Source organism: Python bivittatus, unplaced genomic scaffold, assembly GCF_059951505.1.
Source record: "Python bivittatus isolate LINGU-HERP-01145 unplaced genomic scaffold, Pbiv_v1 ctg000350_np1212, whole genome shotgun sequence".
NCBI lineage: Eukaryota > Metazoa > Chordata > Lepidosauria > Squamata > Pythonidae > Python > Python bivittatus.
Window position 1 is genome coordinate 36,254,033 of NW_028277074.1, and position 19,074 is coordinate 36,273,106.

Consider the following 19,074-nt stretch of genomic DNA (forward strand, 5'->3'; position numbering starts at 1 on the left):
TAAAGAAATAATTGCACGGCAACCAAACAAATTATTGCAATTGAAATTTCAGGTGATGATGATATTTCAGTTTCATGAAATAGGGCTGTCGAGTCTGACATTATGGTATGAGCTTTCTGCCCTTGACTGCAATTAGCTAGCTAGACAGAAAAACCTAAGAGTATTATACTTCTTCAAATGTACAATGAAATTTGCAATTGGGTTTCAGTGTATATATGGGCACTGCCATGAAAACCAATGTTGCATTATGATATTCAGTCCGTGTTATATTTTTATGTCATACTATGTTAATAAATAATAAATTCTTTATTTCAGTCAAACATCAGCATAATATAACCTAAAACTATAAAATTTACAACCAGTAACTACAGCAATTTAGAGTATAAAATAACTAAAATATTAGCATTACTATCATAAAGGCTACACTTTCCTAAATTACTCACTTCATATTAAATTATAATTGCTTCTTAAAATGCCACCATAAATAAAAATCACATAGGCAATATAATGGCTTAATTATTTCCTGTATTTATTATATACTTTCTGAGAAAAAGTAGGACTCTAAATATTGATGTGAATATTACACCAGAGTGAGCAGCCCTCCTAGTAATGCAAAATATGAATTTAAATAATTACTTTTAATATACAGTATTTTAAAAAAAATGTTACTCACTCTATCACGTCGACTTGCTATTTCTGCTTTAATCAGAGATGGGTTGTATTTAGTGTTGGTTGAAAATCCAGAAAATGCTAAAGAAACAGAAAAGATCAGTGTTTAAGATAAACTCTAGAAAAAGTTCCTAACAAGCACAAGGAATGGATCTTTCATTCCATGTTTCACAGGAACCTTTTATTTTGCTACTGCTAAGGTGGCAGCACATAATCAATCTGTTCATCTAAAAATAGGATTTCAACTAAAAGCTAAGTTCACTGTTAATCAAGACACACAATGTTGTTATTTATTTTACAATCAAGAATTAGAAACTAGCATTTTATAACATAAACAGTAAGGAAAGGGGAAAATAACTTTAATTAATATGAGTTACGCAAAAACATGAAGAGTAGTACTTGTAATAATGTCCACCAATGAAGACTTACATCAAACAAATTTTATAGTATATAATGTTAATTTTGTCAACATAAAAAATAGAAAAAAGTAGAAAAATCAATTCAAAATAGTGCATTTAAGTTTAAGATATAAACTTAATGAAAAATAATAAAAATAGTTTAATGAAAAAAATTAAACTATACTGGAAAATAAAGTTACATAACAATATACTTAAATAATATGGATAGCACAAAAAGAAAAAGAAAAATCCATTATTTTCCAATATTCCACTTTTCAATAAACAGGTTCAGAAGTAGAAAATGTTTGCTTTTATTTACTGGTCATTTTATATATACTATCATGTGACAGGATTTCCACAAAGTACTTTCGTTAAATTAATATAAAGGAGGAAAATCATCTTAGTGATATTTATCAAATAAACTGCCCTGAATGTTACTAAACCTAGCTTTATTCAAACTAAATATATCCAAATCCAATAACTCATTTCTGTATTTTACTTATCAAACAATCTAGGAAATCTTTACTGAAAGAATTTGATTTAAATAAGTATTATTATTCATTCAAATTGGACAAGGATAAATAAACTGCTCAAGCACAACAGTTCCTATGTAATTCATGGACAAACTGCTTCTATATCTGTCACAATTGATGGCTCACTTTTATATCTGGAAAAATCAAACTAGCATACACATCTATCTTCACAGCAGAAATTAAAGTAAGTAACATATAAAAGAATGAAAGCATGGTCATTGTCAGGCTCCCCTGAAAAGGTTCAAACATAAAAGAATCTTTCCAGAAACTCAAGGCGCTCCAAGGTGGTATTAGTCCTGTCAGCTCATCAAACTGTGGGTGATAGTCAAAGCTATGCAATACTCAAAACAGAGGATGCCAGAAGCAACCCATTAACTGCAGGCCCTGCTACTTCATTAAAGCAAAACTTTTCTCCTGACCCCAAGACTATCTCAGGGAAAAACAGTTCTCTAAAATTTCAAGGGCACAGAATGGAAGCCCAGGAAGGGTCATAAGGCACAAATTATTTTGGATTGTATGATAACTCATCAGCCTAGTTGGGATGTAAGAAATCCAAAAGTCAAAACAAGAAAAAAAATGTGCCCACCTAATTGGATGTAGAATAAACTTCTGTAGACATTTTATGTTCTTGTGATCTGTCCAAACGTCTACTGGATGTTATGTGCAATACAGTAACAATGCCATGTCTGAAACACATCCTTAATAGCTCAAAACTCCTTCTCAAAAATGTCAGTTTTATTTGGTGGGTGAGAGACAGGCAAGAATGAAATGTACAGGGAAGATGATTTCTGGAAACCAGAGCAGACTGAAATAGCATACTTTCCTTGGTGAAATCAGAAGCATCAGCCTGCATAATGAAGGAGCAGGATGACTCGGAATGGGATAGGAACTGGAGGCTTGTGTAAGTCAATCAAAGGTTTGTTAGGCTTTGAAATTCCATTGAAAGAGGATGCTGTTCTTAATAAATTGAACAAATGGGTGAAGACAGTATTGGAATAAATTTATGAAAAAAGTTGGCCAAAACTGCTGTATATACTTGGTAGTGTGGGGAGATACTCACAAGTTATAATAAATTGTTATTTGGATGTATAATGTATAACTGTGTACTCTCAAATGAGAAGCAATATTCCAAGTAAGTCAATGTAGGCAGATTAAAAGTAAATTCCTCTAACTCAAAATAAAGATTAAATTTGTGGAGATTCTGAAGAACTGATCTGAATGAAAAAGGGTCTTCAGAATTCATGAGTAGGTCAGTCAAACAGATAATCAAAAAACTTATTGAGGATTTCATAGAAAATAGGATTAGTAAATTTCTGAACAAGGTCAGTTTGACAATGAAAGATAATTGAATACAATTTGTATATTCAAATTTCCCATAACAGTGATCAAGTCCCCTGAGGCCTGAGTGAGAACTTGTTTTTTCCACAGCCATTCTAAGAGCTCTGAAATCAAGAAAAAACAACAGTTGCTCTATAATGTTTGGAGGGATTAAAAAAATCAAACATGAAGGGAGTCGTCCTTCTTTTTGACCAAAAGGTAGATGTGCTGACAAAAGAAAATGAGTAGATAAATCACTTCTGCAGATTCTCATACGCACGCACACATACACACACACAATTCTTTCAGGCTGCCCAACTCTGTCTCAAACACTTGATATAATGGAGCTGACTGTTATCCACACTTATCCAGGGATAAGTTTGTGCAATCATTATTTCAGTGGAGAGGGTAAGGTCCGATTCTTTCAACCCCACATCTACATACTTCAAATATTTGGATGACAAGGTTGGAGACCCTCCTCCTATGAAACCCTGATTGATGATGCCTGACTCCTTGTACACTACAAATCTTGCATGCAAAGGTAATGTCATTATGGCCCCAATGAATATATGGATTGTGAGCCTGAAGCCAGGTCATTCCCAGGACTCCTGAAAAGTTTGAAAGGCTAAACCTTGAGAACGTATTTGGTTTGGTTGTTGATATCAAGTTGCAATAGTTTGTTGAGCTCAGTAATTGGGCCCAAGCATATAAGCTGACCACCAATTGCTTCAAATAAGATAGGATGGTGAGCAAACTGAATATAAAGAGTACATTTGCATGCGGTGGATGCTATTACTATATAAAATTATCAGCTCCACAGGTCTGGGCACTACTTATTTTCTGGTTGTCTTAGGCTTAGAGACCTTGGTGACCGGGTCCATGTCATATCCTGGCATAGATCCTTATCAAACTGTGTAGGGCATTCGCTGGCATATTCCACCCCCACAACTTCAATATTTAAGTCAGCTTAGCTGGTTACCCTGCCTGAAGTGGTTGGACTCTCCACCGTGTAAGTATAGGTCCTATGTGTGATGGTACTATTTCTGGACAGAGTAGAATTCTACTGGCTCTGAAATGATTCATTCTCTAAAGTCTCCAGTGAGCAAAAAGAGGGGGACAAAGAAGGGAATAAGAGAGCAGTGGTGTCTTCCCATTCCATCTGTGCTCACCCATAATTCCTTAGGCATTGCATCAATGTGTAAACAGATCTGGATTAGTTTAATCGCTATGTGTCAAGAGATACCTTGTCACGCCAATTCATACTATATCTCATCAGATAGCTTAACAGATCAGTTCAGTGACATGCTAACTTCATTTCAGCCACATCCTGCACCAGCAACTGGAGTTCTGTAATATATTCTCACATTAAATGCTTATCCTATTGGAGACAGCAAATCTCATGACCAGCTCTTACTTGCCTGAAAGAATTCTGAAATTTATCTCTCAACATTAACATAGTTGTCTATGTCTGGCCTGGCCTGGATCAATAACGTGTTATCCACTTTGCAGCCCTCCACAGTATTGAGGTTTATTTTTAAAACAAAACAAAACAAAACATCCCAGTTCAGTCAGAAGGGAATGCTTTCGTTGAGATACAAGGTTTAGTCTGAGCTAAGGCAGCAGCAAGATGATATCTGGCAGTGAAGAAGGCGCTTGGTGCCAGAGAGCCATTGCAATGGTTGCTGCAGCTGCCCCATTTGTACTAATGACTCTGCCATGGGCAGAAATGTTTCATACAAAAAACCACTTTAGAAATCCAGCAGTTTTGTGGGTTAGGCAGCAGTTTTCTAAAGATGTGAGTCTGTCACATTTCTAACCCAGTTCTTATTTTTTAACTTTTTCTTTTCTACTTTTAAAAGTGCTATCTTGCCTGTTCATACAAACAACATAGAGTATTGCTATACAACACTGAAGTAGCAGCACAGTGTCTGAGAAACTGTGACTTATACTTGCTTCACAAGGTAATCCAGTATTGTTATGTCTCATGTTTCTTTTGTGTCCAACAGGTCCCTGGGTGAGATATCCTATTCTTAATGCAAGTCTTAGGGCTGAAACAGAATTGGATGGAGGCACCCTTTCAGAAATGGCTTTCTCGTGTACTGGAAACATTGTAGGAGGAAAGCCATCAAGATAATCAAAAATCAGAGGGAGTTTGCTATTATGGACTAGTTACATCTGATGAAGCGAACTGGAGTTCACAAAAGCATATGCTTTTTAATAAAATTGGTTAGTCTGGAAAGATGTGACCTCCAGGCTTTTTACATGTTATCTAGAGAGCAGAATGAAGTACAAAGACTAAATGCCATTGTGTAGTTAAAGGAAGCTAGGAAATGTATTTATTAATTTTTATCCCGACTCTCCCATCAAAATAGCAATTACCTGAAGCACCTTTTGACTAAACAAGAGCACTGTCTAACAAGAATTAAGCAACAATTTATTTTTCTTCACCCAGTCTAGAATATTAGACAGTTCTCACAGAACTGTTTTCACATTTATTGACAATACCACTCACTTCTCAAGAGATTAAGACACAGCCAAGGACAAAAGAAAAATCCATCCAACTATCATTCAATCAGTCTTTTGAGTACGATCAGCAAAATCTATGCTAAACATTTATTCGAGAAGTTCTATGACTGGATTGTAGATAACACTATCCTAGCTGAAGAACTGGCAAGATTTAGGCCAGAAAGATCTACTCTAAACCAAGAAGTGATACAACAACACTAGGTAGAGAAATATACTTATAGATCTAAAGGCTCTCTTTCTGCAGCTTGTGTAAATCTTCAATCTGCATTTGATTCTACTTTCATGGGATATGAACCATGCCTATGAAATCTTGACCAGTTTAACCACAGTATCTGGATTCCTATCTATCTGTAGCTCAAGGACAGAGCTTCTACTTTGCATTTAAAAGGTCCCAGGCTTAATCCCTTGTCTCCTGAATTAGGGTTAGGAATCCCAGGGTCTGCTTCCAATCAATTCAGATAATACCAAGCTAAATGGACAAATGGGAACAAAGCAGCACCCCATATTATTATTATAGAACATAAGGGAGCCTTTTTCATGACAAATCAGATTATACTGTCAAATTTTTCAACCACGTGGTCTGCCAAAAGACATCTAATGCATTCTTAAAAGTGCAATATTGTGTTTTGTCATAGGATATGACACTAAGCAAAGCACATGTATAAAGCACACGTATAAGAAAAAGAGAAGTGTAGCAGTACATTCTCCCTTTACAAAATGCAATCATATCCTACTTTGCAGTTTTATCTCCTCCCCATCTCCCACCCTCACTGGAAAACTTCTGCAAATGCCAACTATATCCTTGATCAGAGAAATTGTGTCCTTGAACAGAGTAAATGCATGATAACTATAATATGTGTGAATATCTGTAACAACATATATTCAGAAAAGTTTTTCATAGCTGCAAATTTCATTGCAAGTAGTAGAAGTTAACCTTTAAGGAAAAAAAGATCTAGTGAAAAGTCCAATCTTAGGTATACCGACAGTGGAGTAAAACCTATTGAGTTCAGTATGATGCTCTTCTGGGTAAACAGACATAAATCAAGTCTAATTTATTAAAAATGAAATATAAAATATAATGTTAATAAAATATTTATATTTTATATTGGCATTTTCAGAACAGTTAAAAGTAAATGAGTATTTGCAGCTGTGCAGTGAAACTTATTTTGTTTAAGTTAATGCTGTTGTAAACAAGCTATTTTTATAGACTCAGAAAGAGTTTGGAGCAATCCAATCCAATCAAGGAAAGTTAAACCTTGGTACTCCAGTATTTCTGCTAAATACGTAAAGAAGTGCCCTTGCAAAAGACAACTGTAATTGCTAACAAAATAGGTTTGGGGAGGAAGTGAGAGTATTGTGGAAAAATATGCTTTAAAACTGAATGAATCATACCATTAAGTATTTTGCTTTTAAAATATAAATTTAAGTTATCTGAAAAGCTGCAGCATGAGCACAGAAAAATTTGAAATACACTACCATGAAAGAAATAAAATACAGTAGAAATGCCATTAATGTATTACTTTTTTAGATTCTCTAAGATTCAGATATTCTATTTATTTATTTATTAAATTTATATGCCGCCATCTCCCCCCAGAGAGTGACTCTGGGCGGCTCACAATTAAATCTCTGCAGTTTTGTCTCGAATCAGTATGGATTTATTTTTAGATGAAAATTATATTCTTGAATTATTTAAACAACCCATCCACTTAAAATATGTGGCATTTCTCTTTCACTTTCATCTACACAGAACACACTGATTTGTATTTACAAATATAAGAGAATTCCCAAGAACCTAGTAATAGAACAACTTTTTAAATTCTTTACTTTTAGATTCTACCTAAAATCTTTATTATTTATTTTGATAGCACATAGACGTGAACTTCGAATGTGTATTTCAAGCTCATTATTGGATGAACAATGGCCTTAAGTATTCATACATAAGCGGAACACACTATCTGCTACACAAAAATTCAACAGTGATAAAGTTTTGGAAGTATTATTAACATTTACCAAAATTAAAAAAGAGAATGTGCACAATATTTTCTACATAAGTATCCCCTGCTTAAATGACATATAAACCAAACCTCTGAAGTTGCACAACTGGGCTGGATTAAGAGCAAATGTGTTGCTCTAGATGCACTGAATAATTGAGACTTAGAGGACCAATTACTAACTTTTCAAAATATTTCAGTAGTTTAACTTAATTTTAACTCACCTTGTCTGGATAAAAACCATTTTTAAACTAAATAAAAACTATACAATATCACATTCTGAATTTCAGGAAGTGAATATTAAAATGTTATATTTATCACATGTTCTTGTTGGCATGATGTCCATAAAGAAACAGTGTTCATTTCAAATGGTTTTGAAAGCTTGAGATCAGTTTGGTCAAGGACACTTGCTAAAGCAAATGGCTGCCTTCCTCTATTGTTTCATTTAGAATAAGCTAATAAAGAAGCCAGGATTCTGAAGGATTTCTAAAAGAAACTACAGTCATTCCTACTTTGTTAACTGTGTTTGTTTTCAGGAAACACCAAGAGGCACAATCAGAGCAGTGTATACCAGCAACTATAGCAAGCCAGAGAGCTCTAGTATTTAAGGTGCTGGACTATAACTGGAAGGATCCATGTTCAAGTTTACCCTCAGCTATGCAAACTCAATGGTTGACTCCCCATGCTAGCCACCATGAGTTCCTGGACAAAAGGTATGGTATAAATGAAGCATGATTTTCAGTTACTATACTGTATAAAGATAATCCCTTTATTGGTATTAAAATTAATACCAGTAGACCAATGTAACCAACAGTATATCCTTATATTAGCTTTCCATTAAATAAAAATATGGTAAGACACCATCCCAATCTTCACATAACATTTAGATTGGTCTTTTATTTTGCAAGTTTCTTCAAGTAAGGGTTAACATTTTGGGATTTTTAAAGTAAAGATAATTAAAACAAAACTGCCCTTAAATAAAAAATAAATAAATAAATTGCAGATAGCTATCAAACGAAGTAATATTCTTCAGCTGGTGCAAAACCCTTAAGTTATAACGCCTTAAATATCTTTTAAAACTAAAAAAACTACTATCAGCTTTTATAGATATTGTTTACCAATAAATAAATTTGACATGCATATGTTAAGAGATGAGTGGAATAAAGAATTAGAGGTTTCTATGTTACCTAGACAATGGGAGAGTGTCTTAACTTCTACAGGTGAAACTCGAAAAATTAGAATATCGTGCAAATGTTCATTTATGTCAGTACGGCAACTCAAAAGGTGAAACCAAGATATGAGATAGACGTATTACATGCAAAGCGAGATATGTCAAGCCTTACTTTGGTATAATTGTGATAATTATGGCGTAGAGTTTATGAAAACCCCAAATTCACAATCTCAGAAAATTAGAATAGTACATGACATCAATAACACAAGGATTGGAAATAGAACAATATCGGACCTCTGCAAAGTATAAGCATGCATATGTACTCAGTACTTGGTTTGGGCTCGTTTTGCAGCAATGACTGCCGCAATGGGGCGTGGCATGGATGGTATCAGCCTGTGGCACTGCTGAGGTGTTATGGAAGACCAGGATGCTTCAATAACGGCCTTCAGCTCCGCTGCATTGTTCGGTCTCATGTCCCTCATCTTTCTCTTGGCAATGCCCCATAGATTCTCTATGGGGTTCAGGTCAGGGGAGTTTGCTGGCCAATCAAGCACAGTAATCCCATGGTCACTGAACCAGGTTTTGGTACTTTTGGCAGTGTGGACAGGTGCCAAGTCCTGCTGGAAAATGAAGTCAGAATTCCCATAAAGCTCGTCTGCGGAAGGAAGAATGAAATGCTCCATTATCTCCTGGTAGAGGGCTGCGTTGACCCTGGACTTAATGAAGCACAGTGGGCCAACACCAGCAGATGACATGGCTCCCCAAATCAACACAAACTGTGGGACCTTCACACTGGACTTCAAGCATCGTGCATTGTGTGCCTCTCCATTCTTCCTCCAGACTCTGGGTCCTTGGTTCCCAAATGAGATGCAAAAGTTGCTCTCATCAGAAAAGAGGACTTTGGACCACTGGGCAACAGACCAGTTCTTTTTTTCTGTAGCCCAGGTAAGACGCTTCTGATGTTGTTTGTTGTTCAGGAGCGGCTTGACAAGAGGAATACGACATTTGAAGCCCATGTCCAGGATCCATTTGTGTGTGGTGGCTCTTGATGCACTAACTCCAGCCTCAGTCCATTCCTTGTGAAAGTCCCCAACACTTTTGAATGGCCTTTTCCTGACAATCCTCTCCAGGCTGCGGTCATCCCTGCTGCTTGTGCACCTTTTTCGTCCACACTTTTCCCTTCCACATAACCTTCTATTGATGTGCTTTGATACAGCACTTTGGGAACATCCAATTTTTGCAATTATCTTTTGGGGCTTTCCCTCCTTATGGAGAGTGTCAATGATGGTTTTCTGCACAACTGTCAGGTCAGCAGTCTTTCCCATGCTTGTGATTCCTACTGAACCAGCCTGAGAGACCATTTAAAGGCTCAGGAACCCTTTGCAGGTGTTATGGATTCATTAGCTGATTAGTGTGGGACACTTTGAGCCTAGAATATTGAACCTTTTCACACTATTCTAATTTTCTGAGATTGTGAATTTGGGGTTTTCATAAACTGTACGCCATAATCATCACAATTATACCAAAGTAAGGCTTGACATATCTCGCCTTGCATGTAATGCGTCTATCTCATATATTGGTTTCACCTTTTGAGTTGCCGTACTGACATAAATGAACATTTGCATGATATTCTAATTTTTCGAGTTTCACCTGTATAGCAGAAGTGTCAATGGACCTTAAACTACAACTTATACAACAAAAAATACTTAGAATTTATTGGACTCCATTACGTTTGTATAGAAAAGGACTAAGATAGTATTTTGTTGGGGATGTAACAAGGATAATGCTTCTTTAAAACATATGTTTTTACAATATCCTATACTTACTAAGTTTTGGGAAAAAGTAGTGGACCATAATAAATGTGACTCTGCATGAAAAGCTAAAATTTTCAGAGGATCATATTCTCTTGAATTATATACCTAGTACATGGAATCTGACAACCGGACAATGTAAATGGATTCTCCATGCCCTTACTATGGCTAAATGACTAATATTGCAGCACTGGAAAGATAAATGTATGGTCCCATTTATTCAATGGATTGAAAACCCGATTACACTTGCCACCTATGCCTATAGATGTAGACAGGTATACTACAAGTATACATGGAGAAGTAAAATGAAATATCAGACTCATTTATACAAAATAGAGTAGGGTAGGAAAAAGCACATTATATAATTGTATTACAAATAAATATATATATGCATACTATTTGCATTAGATAAATATATACAGAATTGTAACTTTATTGTAACAACATATACTTTATATTTTCTTTTTTATTATTTTTCCCACTTATTTTTAAGCACTTGTTATGTAACATTTTTTATAATGTATGTATCTGTTTTATTCCTTTTTGTTTTTGTTTTTCATTATAAAATAAAGGAAAAATTAAATAAAAAAATAAAAGTTATGTCTTAAATTATTTTATATCCCTTGAAAGCAAAGCAATACAAGTAAAGAACCAGCTTCTTATTCCATAAAGAATGCAGAGATTGGTACAATCTCCTCTTTTTAAAAATCAAACCATTTTTTCTCGAGCAACAGAAGAATAATAGTTTCACCTTTGGTTTTTTTAAGGTATCCGTATTTCAAGAACCATTTTTGGAAGGTCGGAATTTTTAATCTAGCTAAAATATATAAAATTGTAACATGCAAATTCATATTATTTGAAGAGGAAATGCAACTTACTGCTTGCATAAGAGTGACTGTCATCCTCACACATTTTATTCAATTGCTGATACTCTTCTTGTGCTAGCTCAAATCGCTGCTGCTTAATTTGATAAATTTCCTTTTTGGCATTAAGTGCTTTCTGGGCAACAATTAAATACTCCTTTAGCATGCGCTCCTGCTCTCTTCTCCACTGCTCTCTTGGGTCCTCTATTTGTGTGAGTTCTGATTAGAGGGAAAAAAGTGTTCCAACATGTTAAATGAAAAAACAGAAAGACTAATAAAATTCACATATCACAGCAATTGAATCAAATTCCTATAAAAAAAATAAAACTAATCTCTAAAACTATACTGACTTTTGATTTAAACTTTAAAGAACTGTATTCTATCCACTCTACTAGGACTTCAAAGTAATGTACTTCAAGCTACACAATGCGTAATGCTGAACAGATAATGCTCTGGATCAAGCCTAACAATTATTCATAATTTAGCAGTTTCCATAAACCTGCTCCATTTCTTTCCCTTTGGCTCAACCTTGAAGAGACTGGAATATTTGCCTTCTTTTGTAACTAACTATAGCTTCTTATCTTGTACAAATTGGAAAACATAGTTAATTTTAAATATATTGTATCTGAGCAAGCCAAGACCATAATTCTCAATTTAAAACTGCATTTTTCTTACAAAGTACAGGTAGTCTCCAGTTTAAGAACAGGTTCCATTCCCAAGCTCTGTCCTTAAGTCAGCTTTGAACGTAAGCCGGGACAGTATTATTGTATAATGCTGTATAAGTAGTATTGTGTAATTAACTCAAACCGTTGGGTATTTAACTCGAATAATTGTGTGTTTAACTTGGATTTTGCTACAACAGGCTCTGTTCTTAACTATGGGTCATCCTTAAGCCAGGCATTTTTAACCCAAGGACTACCTGTAGTTTAGATGCAACAACAAACTGCAACTATTTGAAAACTGAATTGGATGCTTCACATTATCTCATGGTCAAGTCCAAAGTTAGGAGGGAAAAGTTATTATCATATACAAATTCAGTCACTGATTTGCTCAAGGGGCTTCACTAACCTTCAAAGCTGAAATAGAACTTTCCATACTCATTTCATTAATGCATGAAATGTGAAAGAGGCCCATAATTTTCCAAGTACAGTGGTACCTCGGGATACGAACTTAATCCGTTCCGTGACTCTGGGCATATCCCGAGTTGGTCGTAACCCAAAGGAAATTTCCCCATAGGGTTCAATGTAAATCCGGTTAATCCGTTCCGCCCTCCGCCCGAATTTGGTCGCAACCCGAGGCAATTTCCCATAAGGTTCAATGTAATTACCGTTAATCCGTTCTGGCGTCCACGGACCATGCGTCGGGCGGGAAAGCGGCCGGGCGCGGCGTGGTGCGGCGCGAAAACGGCCGGATGCAGCGCAGCACGGCGCGAAAATGGCCCGGCGTGGCGCGAAAACGGCCCAGTGCGAAAACGGCCTGGCGCGGCGCGGCGCGAAAACGGCCCAGCGTGGTGCGGCGCGAAAACAGCCCGGCGCGGTGCGAAAACGGCCGCGGACCACGCGGCAGGGCCGGAAAAACAGCCGCGGACCACGTGGCACGGGCGGGAAAATGGCCGCAGACCACGTGGCACGGGCAGAAAATGGCCGCGGACCACGTGGCACAGGCGGAAAATGGCCACGGACCACGTGTCACAGTGGAAAATGGCCGCCGATCCGGTTCGTACCCCGAGGCGGAGTTCGCAAACCGAGGTAAATTTTTGGGGCTGGAGCTGGTCGTAACCCGAAAAATTCGCAAGCAGAGGCGTTCGTATCCCGAGGTATCACTGTATTTAAGTGGCAAACAGCAAGGAATACTAATGATATCCCCTGCAACTTCTTGCTTTTTTGGCCCAGACTGCTGGCCCACTCTTAACAGGATGTAACAACTGTACTCTGTGAATCGTAATACAGAAGGAGACAGCTTTGGAACTAACCTTTTTACACATAAAGTTGTGATGGAAGGCATGAGCAAGGAGGATTCTGGAATGGAGCTTCAAAGTTACAGAGAGGGGGGAGAGACATTCCAAGGAAAGCATCTCCTCAGCCCCCAGCTGGACTGTGTGAGGGTCAAGAGAAAAAGACTGGCCCCTCCCTAAGGGCATAATGGTTATAGTTGCTGTCGTTGGGGGATTAGAGTTAGTCTGGTGAGATTCCGTCTCTTAGGTGCAAGCTAATAAAGAAGCTGAGCTGATTTCTGGACTGATTCGTGTGATTCTTGGGCTGAACCTGACAAAAGTATTCATAAAAAAAGGAAAGAAAACTGCCAACTGAACACACTCTCACCAGTCAGACCTGGAGTGCATTTCATCCAGACTAATCCTGACACCAGTCCTCACTGAACAGAGGAGAAAGGGTGCACTTTAATTCCTCTTACATCTTTAAAACTCCATTTACCTACACACACTTTTATGCTAAGCCACATAAATAGTATCTTTGGGTTTAAAGGCTAATTATATAGATGTAAGGCAGGACTTCAGGAAAATTCACAATCAGAACACTGTTTCCAAAAAGTTTCCTGCTGGTTGTTACATCATATGAGATGACTGGGCACCTACAAAAAAATGTCCAAAGATGACCTCAATGGATGAACAGACTGGCATGCGATATGCTTCACTAACCAAAGCCAGAGAGCGGGTAGGTAGCCTGGTAACCTCTAGATAACTTTGAACTTTATCTCTTTTCAGCACCAGCCATTTTGTTGTATAGCAAAGAATTGGAGTGTTCTAGTTCAAAGTATCTGGAGGATTCCAGGATGCCCACTCCTGCCACATGATAATTTAAAGGTAAGTACTAATACTTTAGCTGTGCTTAGAATAAAGAAATGCCTCTTACGTTTTTTCAACACCAGCCAAATATTTTTACATAGAAGCTCCAAACAAAGCCTGCCTGATGCTTTTCAATTTAAGTTTTCAAACTGTCTTGAGTGGCATTATTCATAGGTACACCTATTACTAGAGACAATATGAAATGTTACACAACTATGGTAACTATAACCTAGTTACTGTTCTAACATACTAGTCTATCCTGATCAAAGAAATTCTACGCTACCAAAACTACTTGGATGAATGAGCAGGATCCAAAAATTGATTTCTCAGGATTGGTAAAGGAAGAGCCATCTAGATGTTGCTAGACCTAGTCACCTACATTTATTGGCATTTAATGCTGGTGGTATAAATTCACCAACATATGAAGGCTGCAGATTGTCATCTCTGCCTCAGTAGATATGCAATTCCATGAAATTATTACAATCTTTCCTAAGATAAATCTATATTTTATCAGGAATGTTTTGAGTTTACTAGCCCTCATTTATTCCACTACTGATTAAAGGTATCAGCTTAATAGTCCCACTGCTCACATGAGTTAAAACTGGATATCATCAAAACATACTGATAACAATTTATTTGAATCTCTGAAAAACCATTCCCAGTGGTTTCATATAAATGCTAAACAGACACAATCCTGAAGAGACGAATAGCATAAATATTAAGGAGACAATATTAAGAAGACAACAGTAGACCCCAAGCACTATCTTCTGGAAGAAGCACCCTAAGTAGGGTAACTATTTTAATACCATATCTCCAAATAACTAAAATAGTAGTTAATTGTAATAAAAGCTATTGGGAACTTCAGAAAAATTAATGCATTCTTATGTCCTCTCCATGTCAGACATTATGGCATCAAGGTGACTAACTAGTCTCTAAAATCCAGCCTCAAAATAGATTTAAATGAGTCTACGAAACATATGATGGATTAAGAAGGCACATGCTTCAAATAACACTTCTTTTAAATCAGCGCATTTATAGCTCTCTCTTGACACAGTAAAGTAGGCTTTTTAATTAGCAACATTTAAACAAGAAATTGAAGTATAACTAATGTGCTATAACAAACTAGAGTCTTAATTTAAGATAGCCACTTCCATCCTTTTCATCTAGAATTGTTTTAACTTCGTTTCATCAGCATCTGCTAAGAGGGAATCAAAAGGCTGAGTGCCAGGCAGATCTTGAGATTCCAGAACCTTAACAAATTATTTGTTAAGACTACATCACAAAGATTAAGATGTATAATTTGCTATCATTTTTCAATCCAACAAACAGTGATTTTAATGTAAGTTTTTGCTTTGGATGCTGATATTTTTAAGAGAAAAAAAGGGAAGCAATTCCAATTCTCTCTCTCTCAAAAAAAAGTTATTCATATCTACTACGGTCTTATCCCTACAGTTGTTTTAATCCTTCATTTTATTCACACTGTCATCACTTTCAATTATCTTCCATTCTTGCCTGTCTTCACTACCATTATACTTCTGCCATTTAATCTAATTCCAAGACAGTATCTTGGGCTTTTCTACTGTGCAAAATGTAAAATAGCCTACCTTCAACAGAAAGACTCTGAAAATTTGTAAAAAGCAATGTTAAGTCCAAAATTTGGAAAAAAAAAAAATTACATAAAATCCCAAATATTCAAGCATGTGCACTTGCACTTATCAAGCTTGCCAGTTTTATTCAGTTGTTCCATCTCCAAGAAAAGAAGATATGACAGGAATCTTTATAACAAGTTATGCAAAGACAATCCTGAACCCATGGGAATTATGCATATTTTTCATATTGTAGGAACAGCATGCACAATAGGAACAATTTTATAACTTTATTATATCTTGTACCCACACCCAACTCTGATTTCACTATATGTGAATGAATATTTAGGATCCGAGTCTGAATTTATAACTGCATAACTTAAAAACAAAACCTGCTACTCACGATTTATATGGTCCATGTAATAAACACCAATCTGTTGATCGTAAACAGTTTCCCATCCTAAAGGTAGTTCATCACCAACACAGTCAGCAAAAGTTAATGGCTTGGTAATTCTATAAATATTATAAAAAAAAAAAAGAGTTCAAACATGCAGCCTTAAAATTATCACCATGGTTGCCTATATCATAGTTCTGATAATTATGATTAAAGACTTGACTGCATTTTTAACACTAAATCTTTTTACATATTATAAAGCAAATAAATTTCAAATAGGAAGAAATTTGAAAATGTACTGAAGGACAAGAATAACAAGTTTTCCTTTTAGATATTGATTTTAACAATTTACTTATTATGGCATGTAGTTCTTATCTGTATCCCTTAACAAAAAGGTTGTGCTGGAAGTCCTGCCAGTTTTTCCTAAACAAAAACAGCTGGACTGAAAATAATTACTACTAAAAATGTATTTTAGAAAAAATATTCTGCATTCAAGAAGTTGGATGTGTTTCACACAGAAGTCTAGAAAAGAAGACACGCATCTTTCTATCTACAGTAATAATCTAATTCCAGATATGTTCAATGATGCTTATTTCATAGACCCACAGCCAGGCAGCCCAATCAAAGACACTGGTCGAAACATGACTGAGCCAATATTAGCCGATTAAATCCAATCCCTCCTCCCCAAAAGAGGTACAGGATGCATTTTTAGTCCTACCACTGGGTCCAATATGTCTGAAATTACTCAGGCTGGTCAAATGTTGTATGGCATCAGGGTATTTCTCTAGATTGGCTGAGACACTGACATGGTATAACATAACATTATCCTTTTTTGGCTCCTTTGCTTGCATAACTGGTTTCCAGAAAGGAAAAATACTTTGATCTCTTAATTCCTTCCAAAAAAAACATTTTGGATTGTATGCTTAAAAACTTTTAAAATTGGAGGTTTTAGAAGGCTTCCAAATTTCACAGATTAAAAACACCAAACAACTTCAAACCTAAAATATAACAGTACCATTATGACAATAGACTTGACATACATGATTAACAGAGCTGTTACAGGTATATTAGTGCAGGAAATACATGTGGTTTAATTTTAAAAGTTTAATATTACCGTATTTTTCCGACTATAAGACGATACTTTTTTCTAAAATCCTTATGCTCAAAATTGAAGGGCGTCTTATTCAAGGAAGTCAGCCGAAAAGAGAACCGCGCGGTGGCAAAACTGCCCATACCTTGTTTCTGCGAACAGGCTTCCTCCTATTGATAGCCTCTAACCATGAGTGAAACTGCCCATACCTTGCCTCTGCGAACGGGCTTCCTCCAATCACAAGCCTCCAACCACGAGTGAAACTGCCCATACTTTGTCTCTGTGAACGGGCTTCCTCCAATCACAAGCCTCCAACCACAAGTGAAAGTGCCCATACCTTGCCTCTGCGAACGGGCTTCCTCCAATCACAAGCCTCCAACCACGAGTGAAACTCCCCATACTTTGTCTCTGCGAACGGGCTTCCTCCAATCAGGAGCCTTATGTAACTGATGTCAGCTGATGCTGAACAAACCAATTGGAACGCATCCTATTGGAGGTGGAGAGCCCATAAAGATGTCAGAAAATAAAAATATAAATAAGAGAATGTCTTACTGTGCAAAATTTAAACTGAATGTAATCAGTTTTGCAAAACAGCATGGAAACAGAGCTGCAGAGAGACAGTTTGGACCTCCTCCCACTGAGTGTATCAGGTAAATGTTACCTAATTACTAAATAAAAATGTGCTCTGCTTTATCTTTAAAATATTGATTTCTTAATTTTGGGTTGGAAAAATGGGGGGAGTCTTGTACATGGGGGCATCTTATAGTCGGAAAAATATGGTACATTTAAACTAGAAACTAAAACTTCACTACTAAAGTAACAGAAATGTGATTGCATCAAACATGCAAGCATACTCACATCTACTGCCACAGATTTAGATGGCAGGCAGCGCCTTATTAACACACCCCTATCGTTAGCTCTCATAAGCACAAAAAAGAAACAATAAAAGACTTAGTATATATTTGTTGTCACAAAAATTACCCCATTAACTTTGTTTTGGAACAAGGGGAAAGGAAGCAAAGGCAGTCTTTCATAATATTTGCCTACTAGCAGTTCAAACTTTATCTGGAAGCTTAAGTTTCAGATCCAAAGGGAGCAAGGTGACTCAGAACACATGCAAGCACACAAGTAACACCTGTTGGAAACACCTTAAAGAAATGTGTCATTCGCATCCTTAGCTGCTGCTTAACTACAGGAAAAGACACAGTTGCTTTAAGGTGTTTCTGACACATGCTACATTCATGACTGTGCATGATCCAAATCACATCTGTCCCTTTGAATCTAAATCTGTGGCCTCATCTGATTCCTGGCTCCTACTCTCCATATACCTCTGGTTCTATATCCAATGCTCCTTCCACAAACCTATTTTTCAGTCTTTCCTGATTTTGCTTTTTTCCACAGTATTTAAATTTTGCCTTGTTCTCATCATGGTCTACTTTGTTTCTCCTATCTACTTTGCTTGTTCTGTTTTCACTCCAGTTCAGTAGGAACTGGATAATTTTCTCACCAGTTCTATCTTCTGTATCTCCTCCAATATCTGGCATATTAAAATGCATATTCTTCTAGCTTCATCTCTATATCCTGAACAATCTGCTGGAACCTATATATTACATCTATAGGGTAAACTGCATCTTGCAAGTACTCCCTGCAAAATCTAGTGGACCCTTTAGACACAAGATACACATAAAGTGAACTCAGAAAGCAATGTTTCCAGGCACTCATATAACCTGCAGAAAAAATGAAATCCCCCCCTCTCTTACTGACAACTGATCTACATATATACAGAGAGAAAGTGTGACTACACATGTCTAAGAATCCATGTACCCTACACATGATCAGCAGCAAACACAGAAATTCATAATAATTTCAGCTTATTGGTATGTGCAAACTTAGTTAATATCTATTTTTTTCAGCACCCTCCT

At 36.5% G+C, this 19,074-nt stretch overlaps 1 protein-coding gene across 2 annotated transcripts in view; it reads right to left on the reverse strand.

Moving 5' to 3' along the window:
* The window catches only part of WWC3 (WWC family member 3), a 75,486-nt gene that overhangs the window by 44,666 nt on the left and 11,746 nt on the right, over positions 1-19,074 (reverse strand). For both annotated transcript variants that reach the window (XM_088144940.1, XM_007434757.3), the window contains exons 2-4: positions 16,072-16,181; positions 11,295-11,498; positions 674-750 (exon numbers count right to left, since the gene is read on the reverse strand). In XM_088144940.1, coding sequence (XP_088001066.1) covers positions 674-750; positions 11,295-11,498; positions 16,072-16,181 — 391 coding nt within the window. The remainder of the gene's footprint in view (positions 1-673; positions 751-11,294; positions 11,499-16,071; positions 16,182-19,074) is intronic.